Raw genomic sequence first — 19,823 nt, forward strand, 5'->3', positions numbered from 1 at the left:
ACTTTAGCACAGTTTTTAATAAGAGCAATCAGAACGAGTATGACGAACATATCAGTTTTCCATCTCCCAAAGTCTTGAACTCTGGAATTTTCCAAAGGGAAATGATCCCACTTTCATTGGAATTGACTTATGTGATCTGTCACTCACTGTTATGGGACAAATCTTGGCACTATGCGACCTGTGAAAATAAAGTAGCACAATGGCCTTTCCTTAATTAATGAGTCACTTCCTATGTTGGCATGCAGTCAATAATCTCCATAATTGGTAAGAAGGCACTGAAGAAATATATTTACCCAGACACGCAATGAGCTCTTATGGAGAAGAGCCATTTACCTGGCACTTTTCCAGGTGCTGGTCATCTTACTCCCAGTACAATTACACTTTTATTAACTTAGGATATTGAAATCACAAAGTCATATTTCCACATGTAGTGTTGGAGTGTCCATTCATATTGGAGAGATCTGGGCTGACAAATACGTGATTTCAATGGTTGATATCAGTAGCAGTCGGGGACTGTGAAAATGAGAAACCGAGTCAGAATGACGTTTTAAGCAGAGGGCTTAGACTTCTTCTGGAGACTAAGCACCAAGGCAGCACTCCCCTGTACTTTTATTGTTACAGCAATCAAAAAGACAGGCATCGATTAACAATTATAGGATGAGTTTTTTCATCAAGCTAAATAATTGCAAGCTAATTATTTATTAAAGTTTCTCTTATGTCTCATCAAGTCATCTGGCCACGTGAGCCTCACGGTGTGATCCTCATCTGAGTTTGCCTCGGAAAGGATTCCAAGAACTATTGCAGTCCTTGTCACACTGCTCATGACTCACACCAGATTCCAACATGCAGCGCCTATAGTTCTTCTCTCTTCGATTAGTTTCAGCTGTAGACTAAGCTTAAGCAGGAACTAAATTACAGCAAGGTTAATTGCTGGGGTATCTACAGATATCAATCAATATCACAAACTCAAAAACATCCAGTCCATACAGGCAGTGAGGCATATGAAAGATAATTTAACCAACTAACAATTAATTTACTTATACTTAGCACTGACTACATAATAAATTAGCTCACATTTAGAGAATGTTCAATAATTGATAGGCCGTCATGTACACAAATTCCTTGAGACTGAGTGCAATGGAAATGCACAGTACTATGATGTGTAAATTCCAGAGTCATTTTTAAAACTCTTGTGAGATTTTTGGAAAAAGCTTTGCAAATACCAACTGTTTAACAATATTCAGAAAATAATATAAGGACACTTGAAGAAGTCCTTGAAATTTGAACTCAAAAAGACGTTCTTTGAGAAAACAAGTTTCTCTTTCTTCAAGAAAATAAAGTTATTCAAGTTCAAGAAAGAATCTGCTTACTCAAAGAGAAGATCTTTGTAAATCCAGACAGAGGAAATTTAACAACCAAAAAGCAAATGAAGAAAGCAGCCTTCTGCATTTGTGGAGCTTCATCAGAGGAGTTAATATATCCTTTATGGGTGTCCAAGAAGGAAAACATACAGAAAAAAGGTAGAAAAGCTTACTTTAAAAATATAGTGACTGAAAACTTCCAAACTCTGGGGAGAGAGATAGGCATCTGTGTACATGATGGATAAATGCCCCCTACAGGTTCAAATTGAAGACTTCATTGAGGCACTTTGTAATCAACAGTCAAAAATTAAAGAATAATAGTTTTTAAAACAGCTTGGAAAAAGAGGCTTCTCACATACAGGGAATTCCCACTAGGTTAAATGGACATATTCATTTTGTGTTTCACTTTACTGAAATTCATAGATATTGTATTTGTTCCAAAGTGAAGGCAAACCTGTATTGAGGAAATCTTTGGCAATAATGCTCATTTGTAATAATACTCATTTTTGCATTTTTCCTCTGATTTCTATTTCCTGGAACTTAATAACTTTGTAAAGCATATAATTACTCTCTAGTGTCTTTTCATTTCACAACAAAAACTCAGTTTAACATTACTTTACGGGAGGTTTTGAAGTAATGAGTCTCTCTGTTGATTTTCTGGGGCTCTTAAAATTTCTCCTTCATGTTTGAAGGATAGTTTTCAGATATAGCTCTCAGTTGAAAGCTTTTTTATTTTCCTTTGGGCACCTAAAATATGTAATTTGGCTGCCTACTCTTCTGTAGGTTTTTTGCTGACAGATTTGTTCATAGTCTTTTCTGGGTGTGCTTCCTTCAAATGTCACTCTTCTCTTGCTGCTTGCAAGACTGTTTCTTTTGTCTTTCAACAGTTTGATTATAAATCATCTCAGTGGGTGCCTATGTGAAGTTCATTGACATTCCTGGATTTTCAGATTTAAGAATTTCCTTGATTCTGGGAAGATTTCAGTTATTATTTCTTCAAATAATCTTTGTGGCCTTTTCTTTCTCTCTTTTATTTCTGGGATTCCCATACTGCATGCATTTTTCTGCTTGGTGTTCTCCAAAATTTTCCTTTGGCTCTGTTCACTTTTTTTGTTCTTGTGTCTTTTTTCCTCAGCCTCTAAAGTTCAAATGTCTTATCTGCAAATGCATTCAATTATTTTTCCTGCTTGTTAATGTATGCTGTTGGAAACCTTTACTGATTTTGTTTCAACACATTTAATATTTAATATTAGAGAAAATTCTGTTTAGCTCTTTCATACAATTCCTATGTCTTTGTTAATAATCTTTGTCCGTATTATTTTCCTTCAGTTGCTTTTCCATCTTTCCTTTAGCTTCTTAACATATGTAAGGCAATTTAAAATATCATTGTCTTATATCTATTGCCTGCGTTCCTTCATGGGTAGGTTCAGCTGTTATTCCTATCTAGGTTCAGCTGTTATTCCTATCATAATACATAATTTTTATACCTTGCATAACTTGTGATTTTGGTTGAAAATTGGACGTAAAAAAGAGCCACCTCTCCCAAATAATCCAATATATATATTATAAATCTACTGTAATCAAAACGGTATGGTCATGGAATTAAGACTTATGGACAAATGGAAAAGAATAAAGAGTTGCGTGTGTTAACAACTAATCTTTGAGAAGGACTCAAAAAAGAAAACAATAGAGAAAATATCTTCAATAAATTGTACAGAGAAAGCTGGATAGTCAAATGCAAAAGAATTAAATTTGACATAATCTATTATTACATAAGAAGTAACTAAAAGTGGAAGAAAGACTTAAATGCAAGACCTGAAAATAGAAAACACTTCAAGTAAAATAATGGGAAAACTTATATTGACATGAGCAATCATTTTTGAATATGACAGCAAATGTACTGAAGAAAAAAAGCAAAAGTAAACATTGAGACTAAAGCAAACTAAAAATACTCTGCACATAAAAGGAATGAATAAAAGAAAACTATAGTGGAAAATTAAAGAAGGGAAGACTATATAAACAAATCATATATCTGATAAGGTGTTAAATCTAGAATATAGAAGGAAGTCCTATAACTCAGGGGCAAAAATATCTCACAAAACTTGATTTTAAAATGGGAAGTAAACCTGAGTAGAAATTTTTTCAGTGAAGACATACAAAAGGCCAGCAGGCATATGAAAAAATGGTCAATATCAGTAGTCATCAAAGAAATAAAAACCAAACAGCAATGAAATAATAGGATGATTATTAACAAAACAACAAACAACAAAAGATAACAGTTGGCAAGGATCTGAAGATTAGGGATTTCTTGTATGCTGTCGGAAATGTAAATTGGTACAGCATTTATTGAAAATTGTATTTAAGTTCCTCAAAAAATAAAAACAACTACCATATGATACATCAAGTCATCTCCTAAGTATATATCTAAAAATAATATATCCACTCTCCCATGTTTACTGTAGCATCATTCACAATATCCAAGACATGAAAAAACCTACTTGTCCAACAATCTATAAGGAGAAAAAGGAAATGGATATAGATGTCCACACACACACACACACACACACACACACACACACACACACACACACAGGGACTATTCAGGGACTAAAAGAAATTTTACCATTTGGACAACATGTATGAATCTGGAGGACATTATGGCTGTTAATTCAGACACAGTATGACAAATACTGTATGATTTTACTGATAAGAGGAACCTCAAAATGTCTAGCTAATGGAAGCAGTTAGAATGGTGACTGCCAGGGCCTATGGGATCAGGAAAATGGGGAGATGATACACAAAGGGTGAAAACATTTATTTATAAGGTGAAAAAATTGGGGCATCCAATGTACAGCTTTGTGATTTTAGTTAACAGTACTATAATGTATACTGAAATTTGCTAAGAGAATGCACAAAATAGTGTTAACTGTGGAAGATGATGGGTGTGATAATTATCTTGACTGTGGCAGTCATTTCACAGAATATAATGATATCAAATTACCAAATTGTGCACCTTAAATATACATAATATTCGTGAATTATATACCAATAAAGCTGGAAATAAATAAACATATGGCCATCTCAATAGACACAGTAACAGCATTTGACAAAGGACAACAGATATTTATCATAAGAATTCTCAAAAAATTAGAAGGATCTTATCTCAGTGCAATTAAGACCACCTATGAGAACCCTAAAGCTCAAACCATAATTAAAAGGGACAATAGAAAGTTTCCCCTATAAGATCTGGTGCAGACAATGTTGCCAACTCTCACCACTTCTTTTCTGAATAGTAGTGAAAGTCCAACACAGAGCAGTTAGACAAGAAAAATAAATAATAGACATCCAAATATGAAAAAGAAGAAAATAAATTGTGTGTTTCTTCAGATGATGTATCATATATAAATATGTAACACCAAGGAACTCAATTTAGAAAAGAGTACTAATAAATTCACTAATGTTGCTGAACACAAAATCAACATACAAAATATGGTATGTTTCTATAACAAACAATAAACTATCAAAAATTAGAAAAACAATCCCATTCACAATGCAAAAAAAAAAATGAAATACTGAGGAAGATACTTACCAAAAGAAGTTTGGTTTTATTTCAATATTCTTAAATTTGCTAAGACTCATTTTTGTTTCCCATGTATGATAGTTTTACACTGGGGCGTGTTCTGTGTGTGCTTAGAAAGAATGTATATTAAGGGGCTGTTGGATGGCATGTTCTATATGATGTCTGTTAGGTTTGTTTGGTCTAAACTATAATTCAAGTCTAATGATTCCTTACTAATTATCTGTCCAAATGATCAATCCAATGTCGAAAGTGGGGAAAAAAACTGTTTCCTGATTCAAGGACTGAAGTTTTAACTATGCTAGTGTAATTCTGGTATTTATTCTCTCTTCTGTGACCTGTTAATTTCATACTTTAAAAGAAGCCTATAAAATAGGATGAATCCTGCATAGTATAGTTGATGAAATAGAAGTATATTTAGATAATGTCAAGAAGACCAAGAACTTCTTTCCTGAGAGTATCATAAAACTGGGTAGTTGTTTCCAAGGATAGCTCCTTTGGATGTGAGTTGCTCTTGGAGAGGAAATATGTGCTATTTTAGGAAAAGAATGTTATACTTATATCAGTTCTCTTCAGTTTTTCAAAAATATCTAGGACATAGTCCAAGAAAACATACAATTGGATAATTTGACTAATAACAACATATCTGATCAGATGGTCTGTTCAGATTGGGAATGATATTTGGCCTATTGGTTTAATCTAGGATCTATGGCTCTTGGCAATAGATTCAATTCTGTCTTACCAGCAGCTTTACTGATGATGTTTGTAAAGTCAGATTTTAGACGCCAATTTGATGCCTGATATTATGTATTGTGTCATTTGTCTTCGTGCATGTTTTGTTTCTCTGACTACAATGTAAGTTTAAGTGTTATTTTGTATAATTTAGCATTTTCAGTAAGTAAATATCCCAGTGATTAATTTTCTCGGATGAGTGTGTTCTTCATATTGGAGAGACCTCTATTAACATTTTAAATAGTCCCTAACCTATTATTTTATATACAATGGCTCTTTTAGAAATTGTGCTGTTTTCTCTCAGGTACATCTTATTCTTTCTTAAGAATTTATTTTTAGTTAATCTAATTTCCTTTACCTGCATTTTAAATGTTTCCTGCTTAATATGGATTATATTTCTGAAGAGTGGTAGAATTTGGTATTTTGTGTATTCAAAAATATGGTATTTGTATTTATAAATATTATATTTTGCTGTTATTCGTTACCCCAAATAAGAAAACTGACTACAAGTTCCAATAAAGTTTGGAGCTTACCCACTTGTAAATTTCACCATTGTGTACATGGTGCAGGGCAGATAAATAGGTGAGTCACCCTTTTAATTACATAAAAACTGGGCAAAACTCTTGGGAACCAGAAATTACTCTAGGATTCCAAGAATTTCATACACAGATTGTTCACCTTTAATGGAATATTGATGTAATTGCAGATTAGGGATATGCCATAATGTATAAGGGCTAGAAACAATGTCCAATACTAGAGGAATTGAAATTATATGCAATAATTCATCAACATAGACAGACAAATAAAAACCTCTCTTTGCCCTGGCATCAAATACATTTAAATAATAACAGTTAAGCCAAAAACAATGTATATACTATATTTGATCTTTGTGTAGGAGGTATTTTAAATTCATTTTTATTTTATATGACTGTACCCCTGACCTCCCCAAGATAAAATTGTGAAGAATATCAGGTAAAAACTGGACCTGTATAAAAGAAAACACTTTGAAGTTTTTATCAATGTAAACAAATAAGAACAGGATAGAAAAGTGTAGGTAAAATGTCAATATTTCCAGAATCTCTCACTTGGCCTTATTGCATCTCCATATCAATAGGTGTTTCCAGAGGGTGGAGAGAAGTAGGCCATCCCCATATGAATAGGTGATTACTTGGTGGAGTGAGGACATATCTGGACCAGAGAGGTTGGATGGGGCCTCTTTTTGCAGCTGGATCATGAGATATGTGGGCAAGCAGAAGTGGATGACTGCTTGCCCATAAATGGCAATAAATGGTTTCTCCCCCCTTATTTCTCCCTTTGACTGATTTTTGGTTTCACAGGTAATTTGCCCTGTGTTGGGAACAGGTTTCCTCCAGAGTTAAAGTAAAATGAAGCATTGTGATTTCTGAATATTTATCATTCATACAGCTTTGATTTTTTTAAACAAATGACAACTTAGAAAGGAAATAAAATAAGATGAATTAAATCCCATGATCTTATAACTGTGGATTATGTGACAATACAGTTGAACATAGTCTGACTGGCATGATGATTCCAAGCCTACATGTGGTTCTGCAGGAGTGAGTAGGGGCAGAAGCCATTTCCATTTGCTTTTTCTTCTGGCTCAGTGGTTTAAGAGGCAAAGAGAGGTACAGTATGGAGGCAGAGGTGATATCTTTTTTTCTACCTGTTTATCTTTGGCAAGATGAGTGAGGAAATAAGGAAAGAAATAAGAAAGCCATATAGGACTTCTAGTTCAGGGTGAATGGTTTAGTTTATATTGTTAAAGCAGGACAAAGATCTTTATCCATCTTATAAGGAAGTAAATGTGTTCACATGCAGGTTATGTTGGATGACATCCTTAAAGGCAAGTGTCAGACCCTTGAAGAGAACACTGCTATGTTCTAATAAAGACATATCTAGTGCAGATTCTGCTATTGTCTAAGGAGATGAAAATATGCTAGTGCATATGAAAATAACTTGGCAACAAAAGTACAAATTTGTGATGATTAGCTATGAATAGTTATGAAACGGGATAACAGGGAAAATGCTAAGGTGCCAGGTTTCTGATAAAAATAAGGAGGGGCCACTACACAATGTAGTTGTTTTATTTTTCCTTGAGGATAGTGCCATAATATCTGACTTCAGTGCTCTACGTTTAAAGATAATCCATAATTCATCCCTCTATTAACAAGCAAATATGAAGAAGACATATTTTATGTGCAATTCAGTACATCTCCATTTCAAGGGAGCACATGAGTATAAACTTAATATTCAAAGTATAAATGGTTTTTATAAACTTTTTTTAGCAAATTTAAGCCACAGGAAAAGGTACAGCCAAAAAAATAATATGTTTACAAATTTCTAAGTCAGGAAGTGGCTTACTTATACAGATTACCTTACATACATTGTCATTCCCATTCATAAAATGATGCCTATAAACACACTGTCAAAATTTAGAAAACAACTTACAAGTATGTGTTATTCCCTACATAAAATATTCTTCATGTTCTGCCTAATTTCATCAACTACCCTTCTAGTGTTATAATCAAAATAAAATTAAATACTATTTGAATTAAAATTTTATTTTTTATTGGGATTTCTTATATTGACTCGTGTTTGCATTTTGTTTTATGCTGTTACCATGCTTTACGAAGACCATCCCCAAAACAGATTCTGAAATTTCATAATAGTCTGATTTAATGCATCCTTCTATAAAGTCATACTTACTTTACTACCAAGTTCTCTTATTTCCAGCAAAGCCACCATTATTGCAGCTTTTGAAATTAAAACCAGACTTCACAAAAATATAAGAATGATATAAAAATGAATACATGAATCAAGCAGGCTTCTTTAGTATGTCTTTAAATTGTACTTGTTGTAGACAGCATACTCTCTCCTTTGTGAATATTTCAAAATCATGCACTGTTTCCCACTTGCCCTAGAAAAAACCCATTTATAATTTTGGGATAAGAGGAGTAATAAAAGGAGGAAGACTTATATGTACATTTTGCGAAGGAATTGGACTTGAATGATACCACCGTTACTGAGATAAGTCTCTCCTTAGTTGTGAGTGGTTAAGAACATGGAACATAAAATATTCTGCTTTGGCACACTGAATATTTTGAGCTGAAGGCACTTGAGAAAAAGTGGATGCAGTCAGGACTCCCTGACCTGCCCAGGTCTCTCCAAAAGCAGATCATAACCCTTGTTATTGGAAAGTGCTCTCCCTGCTAATCTTATCATTGCAAACAGGGAGTTGATGCCAAAATGGGCCAGTACAACTTATCTTGTCTTTTTATTTAATATTCTCTTTATGTTTTTCTACTTCTTAGGTACTTTCCTATAATTTCCCATCCTGATCTCAAGCCCCTTTACTTATTACACACCCACAGCTTATTACTCTTTGTTAAAAGTATATAAGATTATGGTTATAACAGCTTCTTCATGTTCATTTTCCTTTTGAAGTCACCTATGGGCACATACAAAATAAAATTAAATGTGCGTGCCTTTCTCCTGTTAATCTGTCTTATGTTAGTCTAATACCTAGTTGAGGCATAAAACCTAAAACTGTAGAAGCAATCTGGCCTCCCCTACACGAGGCTGGCACACAGAAATTCCTGTGTGAGAACCATGAATTTTTCCCTGTTATTGTTAGAGTTTGCATATGGATTTTGATATTCTGATGGAAAAGGAAGGGTTGGAAAAAAAGGGTAAGGTGCAGTATGTTTTCCATTCAGATGTACAGGTATTTTTTATGATAATTTCCATTATGTGTACTATTAAAAAAATTAATTAGACATTTGAGAGAAAATTTAGATTTAATTTATCCTAGAAAATGATGTGATGAAGTTAAACTAAGAAAAATTTCAAGTATTGGCATGTGCAAGAAACTCCTGATTTCATTATATCTTTTTGCAATTACAGTAGGCAATTTAAAACTATTTGTCTAAAATGGTGCTTTTAGTGATTTAATCTGCCTACGAGGCAACTGGGGATCTTGTTGCCATGCTTAGTATCCTTCAAAAGATGTCTGAGTTTCGATATGCATTTCTAACAAGTTCCACATTACTCTGATGCTTCTAGAACACTGCTTATGCTTTGATTAGCAAGATTTCAGGAGGCAATCGAGTGGAGAACATTCATCCTAAAAAGCTTGGATAGGAGTTTTTTCTTCCAGCACCCTTGTCATCTGTTTTGTAACACACTGTGCTGAAAACCTGAAAATTATAGGTTCTTAATTAACATAGAAAGTGAACAGAGCAATGGAAAAACCATTTTCTTTTCTTTCATTTTTATTCTCCACTGGTAAATTGAAATGAGTGCTTGAACATTTTTGTACTGTTTGTTCTAAGTTTTTCCTTTTGGTGTCCCTCCAACATTAACCTTAACGTCTGGTTCTTAAAATCTATATATGTTGAAAATCAGTTATATTATCCAGAAAAAAATCCTAATTATCTAATACTTCCCTACTATTTTGTTAGAAAATCTCCATTTATGTTAATATTCACTATTAAACACATCCATGATTAGAACACATGGCTGATCATATACATTTAATATTTTATTGAATAAAGTTTGAAAAACAATGTTTATTTAATCAATTATATAAAACTGTTTATATATGTTAACAGTGAACTACAAGAGTCCATGACACTGCTCCATTTAGCAGAAATAATTTTTGTCCCGTGATTACTGATAAGGTTAAATATTAAAACATTCAACAGAAACATTGTATGAGACTAAGCCAGTCTATATCTGACTGGGGACAGCTTGTGGGCAGTGAGCTTGTGGTGAAACAAGATATTTATAGAATATCTACTTTAAAATAATTCAAAGCAAAATGTAAAGTGCAGAGAGGTGTCCATATCAGGTGGTATCAATCTCATAATTTTTAATATTTACTGTTTCTATATGTGGTACGAGAATCCATTCTAAACTGCTTCATAGAGTTGATCCCTCAAATCTTATGTATGTTTCTGACCAAGAGGAAACTCTTTTGTGCTACAACTTTGGTGAAAGCTTTCTTCACATCTTTGTTTGTCAGGGTATATATGAGAAGATTTACCAACAGGGTGACCACACAGTAGAATATGGAGACCACTTTACCAATGGTGAAGTTGTACTTGGCTGGAGGGCGGACATTGGCAAAGATGATGGTGCCATAGTAGATGGTGACGACACTGAGGTGGGAGGCACAGGTGGAGAAAGCTTTCTTCTGAGCCTCCAAGGATGACAGTCTGATTATTATTACCACAATGTGTTCAGAGGATGACATGGTGAGAAGAAAAAAACTGAGAATCACAACAGAGCTACATGTGTAGCCCAAGGCCTCCACCAAGAATGTGTCTGAGCAAGAGAGTTTATAGATGGGGTCTGAGTCACAAGAGAAATGGTTGATCTTCTGGGGGTCACAGAAGTTCAGATGAGAGATTAGTATGGTAGGCACAAGATGGGTGATGAAGCCCCTGGTCCAAAATACAGCAGAGAAGTGCAGGCACACTGGGATCCTCATGAGCAGTGAGAATCTTAGAGGGTTGCAGATGGCCAGGTACCGGTCATAGGCCATCACTGCCAGGAGGATGCACTCGGTAGCTCCCATGGAGAAAAAGAAGCAGTACTGGGCTATACAGACAGACACAGAGATGGTGACACCCTGTGACAGGCAGATGGCCAGCAGTTTAGGTACTGTGACTGTGGTGTACCAGAACTCCAGGAAGGAGAGATTTCCTAAGAAAATGTACATGGGCGTCTGGAGTGTGGGCTTCATCACAACAGTGAATATGATGAGGGTGTTTGCCATGAGGGACAGCAGATACACAGTGAGAAACATCACAAACAATGCGAGTTGCAGGTAGAGAATACCAGTAATCCCATTAAAAATGAACTTGGTCATTGTGGTCTGGTTTGTCACTTCCATAGCTCATCCTCTCTGATCTGGAACCAACAAAGCCTGAATAATAGATGAGCAAGAATGGGATATTTTAATATTAATTTACTTGATGATGATAAAGGACCGCCAAACATATAATTAATGGCTTCCAAAAACATAATTGCTGTCTTTATAAACAATTTGCATGAATTAGCTCATTTAATTTAAATAATACACCTCCAAAGTAAATAATCTAATAATCTACTCTGCAAATGAAGATATTAAGGGAGGAAGTAGTTTTCCCTCAGTTTCATTACTTTAAGTGTTGAGGTAGAATTTGTATCCAGGTAGGGGAATATGAAGGGTCACAATCTGAGTTAATCCTTGCAGAAATGTGGCTATTAGAAGAACATGACATTGTCCATCCCAGAAGAATAGACACCCTAAGCAGTAGATGATGAATATATCCACAGCAATGCTGGTCAGAGACCTGTAGATCTGGGAAAGAGGGCTTCAGAACAGAGCTCCTAAGCCATGCTAGTTTCCTCATGAAGACAGAGGGCTGCTTTGGTTTTAACATTGTGACCCTCATTATATGTCATCATTCAGAACTTAGGGGTAAATTTATACAAGAATAAACTGTATATCTAGAAAACAGAATAGTAGTCAACATGTACATGAAAAATAATTTGTTAAAAAGAAATATAAGGAATCCAGATTGGTAAAGAAGAAGTTAAATTGTCTCTATTTACAGATGACATGATATTGTACATAAAAAACCCTAAAGACTCCACTCCAAAATTACTAGAACTAATATAAAAATTCAGCAAACTTGCAGGTACAAAATTAACACACAAAAATCTGTGGCTTTGCTATACACTAACAAAGAACTAATAGAGAAATCAGGAAAACAATTCCATTCACAATACCATCAAAAAGAATAAAATACCTAGGAATAAACCTAAACAAGGAAGTGAAAGACCTATACCCTGAAACCTACAAGACACGCAAAAGAGAATTTAAAGAGGTCACTAACAAATGGAAACTCATCCCATGCTCCTGGCTAGGAAGAATTAATATTGTCAAAATGGCCATCCTGCCCAAAATAATATACAAATTCGATGCAATCTCTATCAAATTACTAACAGCATTCTTCAATGAACTGGAACAAATAGTTCAAAAATTCATATGAATACACCAAAGTCCCCGAATAGTGAAAGCAATCCTGAAAAGGAAGAATAAAGTGTGGGGGATTTCACTCCTCAACTTCAAGCTCTAATACAAAGCCACAGTAATCAATACAATTTGATACTGGCACAAGAACAGAGCCACAGACCAATGAAGCAGAATAGATCCTCCAAACTTTAACCCAAACGTATATGGTCACCTAATATTCGATAAAGGAGCCATGGACATACAATGGGAAATGACAGTCTCTTCAACAGATGGTGCTGGCAAAACTGGACATCTACATGTAAGAGAATGAAAGTGGATCACTGTCTAACCCTATACACAGAAGTAAATGCAAATGGATCAAAGACCTGAATGTAAGTCATGAAAACATAAAACTCTTAGAAAAAACATAGGCAAAAATCTCTTAGACATAAAGATTGGTGACCTCTTTTTGAACATATTTCCCTGGGCAAGGGAAACAAAAGCGAAAATGAACAAGTGAGACTATATCAAGCTGAAAAGCTTCTGTATAGAAAAGTACACCATGAATAGAACAAAAAGGTATCCTACAGTATGGGAGAATATATTCATAAATGACAGATACGATAAAGGCTTGACGTCCAAAATATATAAAGAGGTCATGCACCTCAACAAACGAAAAGCAAATAATCCAATTAAAAAATGGGCAGAGGAGCTGAATACACAGTTCTCTAAAGAATTTCAGATGGTCAACAGACACATGAAAAGATGCTCCACATTGCTTTTCATCAGAGAAATGCAAATTAAAACCACAATGAGATATCACCTCACACCAGTAAGGATGGCTACCATCCAAAAGACAAACAACAACAAATGTTGTCGAGGTTGTGGAGAAAGGGGAACCCTCCTACACTGCTGGTGGGAATGTAAATTTGTTCAACCATTGTGGAAAGCAGTATGGAGGTTCCTCTAAATGCTCAAAATAGACTTACCATTTGACGCAGGAATTCCACTCCTGGGAATTTACCCTAAGAATGCAGCACTCCAGTTTGAAAAAGACAGATGCACCCCTATGTTTATCACAGCACTATTTATAATAGTCAGGAAATGGAAGCAACCTAACTGTCCATCAGTAGATGAATGGATAAAGACGATGTGGTACATATACACAATGGAATATTACTCAGCTATAAGAAAAAATCATATCCTGCCATTTGCAACAACATGGATGGAGCTAGAGGGTATTATGCTCAGTGAAATAAGCCAGGTGGAGAAAGACAAGTACCAAATGAATTCACTCATATGTGGAGTATAAGAAAAAAGGAAAACTGAAGGAACAAAACAGCAAAAGAATCAAAGAACCCAAGAATGGACTAACAATTACCAAAGGGAAAGGGACTGGGGAGGATGGGTGGGAAGGAAGGGATAAGGGCGTTGGAAAAGAAAGGGGCATTATGATTAGCATGTATAGTGGGGGGGGCACGGGGAGGGCTTTGCAACACAGAGAAGACAAGTAGTGATTTTACAGCATCTTACTATGCTGATGTATAGTGAATGTGATGGGGTACGTGGCGGGGACTTGGTGAAGGAGGGAGCCTAGTAAACATGATGTCTTTCATGTAATTGTAGATGAATGATACCAAAATAAATAAATAAATATATAAATATATATATATACATATATATGTATATATTATGTGCATGTAAAAAAAAACAAAAATATTTTGTTAAAAGCTTACAATTCTTAGATACTTGTTTTTTAAGTCAGTGTATCCACTAGTTTTTCTACATTGGTTAGAAACAATCAACCATAAAATTTTCTTTTTTTAAATTGGGAACTACTTAATATACAATACTATATTTGTTTCTCATGTACAACATAGTGACAAATATATATTACCAAATTCTCACCATGCTAAATATAGTTATACCCTGCTACCACACCAAAATATTTCAGTATTATTAGTTATATTATCTATGCTGTGCTTCCATTCCTATGAATACTTTATTTTATAATTTGAAGTTTGTGCGGAAGAGGATGAAGGGGTGGGTGATATAGGTGAAAGGGATAAAGAGGTACAAACTTTAAGCTAATAATTTTAAATTCAATATTCCATTAATCCTTTAGTGGTCATAGTTTCTTTCCACAGCATAAGAACACATTATAGGGAGGTGGAGCCAAGATGGCTGCGTGAGTAGAGCAGCAGATATCTCCTCACAAAACCACATATATCTATGAAAATATAAAAAAGACAACTGTTCCTAGAATAAAGATCAGGGGACACAGGAAAACATCCAGACCACATCCACACCAGCGAGAACCCAGTGCCTCGTAAAGGGGGTAAGATACAAGCCCCGGCCCCGCGGGAGCCGAGTGCCCCTCCCCCCAGCTCCCGGCGGGAGAAGAGCAGGCAGAGCGGGAGGGAGAGGGAGCACAGGACAGCTGAACACCCAGCCCTATCCATCCGGACCAGAGCGCAGACACAGTGTGGGGGCGGGTCCCTGGATACTCGGGATACAGGGCAGCAAGAACAGTGAGAGAGTACAGGAGGACTGGCGCCAGAGGACATAAAAAAAGGGGGCGGCCATTTTTTAATTTTTTTTTTTTGCAGTTTTGTTTTGGCGAGCAATATTTGGAAGTCTTAAAGGGATAGGGACCCCAATACAGGGGAAACAGGGCAGCAAGACTGGTGAGCAGATGCCTGAGCCTTGCACCAGAGAATAAAGAAAAACGAGCGGCCATTATTTATTTATTTATTTATTTTTTGACTTAAAAAAAATTTTTTTCTTTTTTTGGGGTAGTTCTTTTGTTTTGGCAGGTGCTTTTTGGAAATCTTAAAGGGGCAGGGCGGGACACTTATTCCAGAGGGAGGGAATCTGGGGATCTCTGGGCACCCTAATCCCATTGGCTGCAGGGAGCAGGGAGGCCCCTTATGGAGATAAATAGCCTCCTGGCCGCTCCCCCTCCAACGTGACTCTACCACTTTGGAGAAGCAGCCCGAGCCAGGCCATGCCTACAGCAACAGTGGAGACAACCTCCATAGCAGCCAGGCAGGAAGCAGAAGCCCTGTCTGCACGCAGCTGCCCAAAACAAGCCCCTGGAGGTCGCTGTTCTCCCAGGAGAGGAGGGCCACAAACCAACAAGAAGGGAAGTTCTTCCAGCCGTCAATCGTCCCAGCTCTGCAAACTATTCCTATCAGCATTAAAAGGCAAAACTACAGGCCGACAAAGATCACAGAGACAACACCACAGAAGGAGACAGACCTAACCAGTGTTCCTGACAAAGAATTCAAAATAAAAATCATAAACATGCTGACAGAGATGCAGAGAAATATGCAAGAGATATGGGATGAAGTCTGGAGGGAGATCACAGATGCCAGAAAGGAGATTAAAGAAATGAAAAAAACTCTGGAATGGTTTAGAAGCAGAATGGATAGGATGCAAGAGGCCATTGATGGAATTGCAACCAGAGAACAGGAACGCATAGAAGCTGACATAGAGAGAGATAAAAGGATCTACAGGAATGAAACAATATTAAGAGAACTGTGTGACCAATCCAAAAGGAACAATATCCGTATTATAGGAGTACCAGAAGAAGAAGAGAGAGGAAAAGGGATGGAAAGTATCTTGGAAGAAATAATTGCTAAATACTTCCCCAAACTGGGGGAGGAAATAATCGAACAAACCACGGAAATACACAGAACCCCCAACAGAAAGGATCCAAGGAGGACAACAGCAAGACACATAATAATTAAAATGGCAAAGATCAAGGACAAGGAAAGAGTTTTAAAGGCAGCTAGAGAGAAAAAGGTCACCTATAAATGAAAACCCATCAGGCTAACATCAGACTTCTCAACAGAAACCCTACAAGCCAGAAGAGAATAGCATGATATATTTAATGCAATGAAACAGAAGGGTCTTGAACCAAGGATATTGTATCCAGCATGACTATCATTTAAATATGATGGTTGGATTAAACAATTCCCATACAAACAAAAGCTGAGGGAATTTGCTTCCCACAAACCACCTCTACAGGACATCTTACAGGGACTGCTCTAGATGGGAGCACTCCTATAAAGAGCCCAGAACAAAACACCCAACATGTGAAGAATGGAGGAGGAGGAACAAGAAGGGAGAGAAGAAAAGAATCTCCAGACATTGTATATAACAGCTCAATAAGCGAGCTAAGTTAGGCAGTAATATACTAAAGAGGTTAACCTTGAACCTTTGGTGACGACGAATTTAAAGCCTACAATGGTAATAAGTACATATCTTTCAATAGACACCCTAAATGTTAATGTACTGAATGCACCAATAAAAAGACACAGAGTAGAAGAATGGATAAAAAGCAAGACCCATCAATATGTTGCTTACAAGAAACTCACCTCAAACCCAAAGACATGTACAGACTAAAAGTCAAGGGATGGAAAAACATATTTCAAGCAAACAACAACGAGAAGAAAGCAGGGGTTAAAGTACTAATATCAGAAAAAATAGAATTCAAGACAAAAAAGTAACAAGAGATAAAGAAGGACACTACCTAATGATAAAGGGCTCAGTCCAACAAGAGGATATAACCATTCTAAATATATTTGTACCCAACACAGGAGCACCAGCATATGTGAAACAAATACTAACAGAACTAAGGGGGAAATAGACTGCAATGCATTCATTCTAGGAGACTTCAACACATCGCTTACCCCAAAGGATAGATTCATCGGGCAGAAAATAAGTAAGGACCCGGAAGCACTGAACAATAGAGAAGAGCTGATGGACCTAATAGATATCTACAGAACTCTACATTCAAAAGGAAAAGGACACAAATTCTTCTCAAGTGCACAAGGAACATTCTCCAGAATAGACCACATACCAGGCCACAAAAAGAGCCTCAGTAAATTCCAAAAGATTGAAATCCTACCAACCAACTTTTCAGACCACAAAGGCATAAAACTAGAAATAAACTGTACAAAGAAAGAAAAAAGGCTCACAAACAAATGGAGGCTTAACAACACACTCCTAAATAATCAGTGTATTAATGACCAAAACAAAATGGAGATTCTGCAATATATGGAAAATATGACAACAACAACACTAAGCCCCAACTTCTGTGGGACACAGCAAAAGCAGTCTTAAGAGGAAAGTGTATAGCAATCCAAGCATATTTAAAAAAGGAAGAACAATCCCAAATGAACGGTCTAAAGTCACAATTATTGAAATTGGAAAAAGAAGAACAGATGAGGCCTAAGGTCAGCAGAAGGAGGGACATAATAAAGATCAGAGAAGAAATAAATAAAAATGAGAATAATAAAACAATAGCAAAAATCAATAAAATCAAGAGCTGGTTCTTCGAGAAAATAAACAAAATAGATAAGCCTCTAGCAAGACTTATTAAGAGGAAAAGAGAGTCAACACAAATCAACAGTATCAGAAATGAGAAAGGAAAAATCACGATGGAACCCATAGAAATACAAAGAATTATTAGAGAATACTATGAAAACCTATATGCTAACAAGCTGGGAAACCTAGGAGAAATGGACAACTTCCTAGAAAAATACAACCTTCCAAGACTGACCCAAAAAGAAACAGAAAATCTAAACAGACCAATTGCCGGCAATGAAATTGAAGCGGTAATCAAAAAACTACCAAAGAACAAAAACCCGGGCCAGAAGGATTTACCTCGGAATTTTATAAGACATACAGTGAAGACATAGTACCGCTTCTCCTTAAACTTTTCCATAAAATAGAAGAGGAGGGGATATTCCCAACCTCATTCAATGAAGCTAACATCACCCTAATACCAAAACCAGGCAAAGACACCACCAAAAAAGAAAACTACAGACCAATATCCCTGATGAACATAGATGCAAAAATACTAAAAAATATTTTAGCAAACCGAATTCAAAAATACATCAAAAAGATCGTACACCATGACCAATTGGGATTCATCCCAGGGATGCAAGGATGGCACAACATTCGAAAGTCCATCAATATCATCCACCACATCAACAAAAAGAAAGACAAAAACCACATGATCATATCCATAGATGCTGAAAAAGTATTTGACAAATTTCACCATTCTTTCATGATAAAAACTCTCAGCAAAATGGGAATAGAGGGCAAGTACCTCAACATAACAAAGGCCATCTATGAAAAACCCAAAGCCAACATTATATTGAACAGCGAGAAGCTGAAAGCATTTCCTCTGTGATTGTGAACTAGGTAGGGATGCCCACTCTCCCTACTGTTATTTAACATAGTACTGGAGGTCCTAGCCACGGCAATCACACAAAACAAAAATTACAAGGAATCCAGATTGGCAAAGAAGAATTTAAACTGTCACTATTTGCAGATGACATGATACTGTACATGAAAACCCTAAAGACTCCACCCCAAACTACAAGAACTGATATCAGAATACAGCAAGTTTGCAGGATACAAGATCAACACACAGAAATCTGTGGCTTTCCTATACACTAACAATGAGCCAACAGAAAGAGAAATCAGGAAAACAACCTATTCACAATTCCATTAAAAAAAAAATACCGAGGAATAAAACTAACCAAAGAAGTGAAAGACTTATACTCTGAAAACTACAAGTCACTCTTAAGACATATTAAAGGGGAGACTAACAAATGGAAACACATCCCATGCTCGTGGCTAGGAAGAATTAATATCATCAAAATGGCCATCCTGCCCAAAGCAATATACAGATTTGACACAATTCCTATGAAATTACCAGCAACATTCTTCAATGAACTGGAACAAATAATTCAAAAATACATATGGAACCAACAAAGACTCCGAATAACCAGAGCACTCCTGATAAAGAAGAATAAAGTAGGGGGGATCTCGCTCCCCAAGTTCAAGCTCTACTACAAAGCCAGAGTAATCATGACAATTTGGTACTGGCACAAGAACAGAGCAACAGACCAATGGAACAGACTAGACAATCCAGACATTAACCCAGACATATACGGTCAATTAAAATTTGACAAAGGAGCCATGGACATACAATGGCGAAATAACAGTCTCTTCAACAGATGGTGCTGGCAAAACTGGACAGCTACATGTAGGAGAATGAAACTGGATCATTGTCTAACCCCATATACAAAAGAAAACTCAAAATGAATCA

General features: G+C 36.1%; 1 protein-coding gene across 1 annotated transcript; it reads right to left on the reverse strand.

The window, feature by feature from the left end:
• Window positions 1–10,627: 10,627 nt before the first annotated feature.
• Window positions 10,628–11,587, reverse strand: LOC118928706 (olfactory receptor 11L1-like). The gene has a single exon (XM_036918180.2). It carries the CDS (start codon window positions 11,585–11,587, stop codon window positions 10,628–10,630), a length of 960 nt encoding a protein of 319 aa, XP_036774075.2.
• Window positions 11,588–19,823: the final 8,236 nt, after the last annotated feature.

The sequence above is a fragment of the Manis pentadactyla genome, chromosome 13 (assembly GCF_030020395.1).
Source record: "Manis pentadactyla isolate mManPen7 chromosome 13, mManPen7.hap1, whole genome shotgun sequence".
In the NCBI taxonomy this organism is placed as follows: Eukaryota; Metazoa; Chordata; class Mammalia; order Pholidota; family Manidae; genus Manis; species Manis pentadactyla.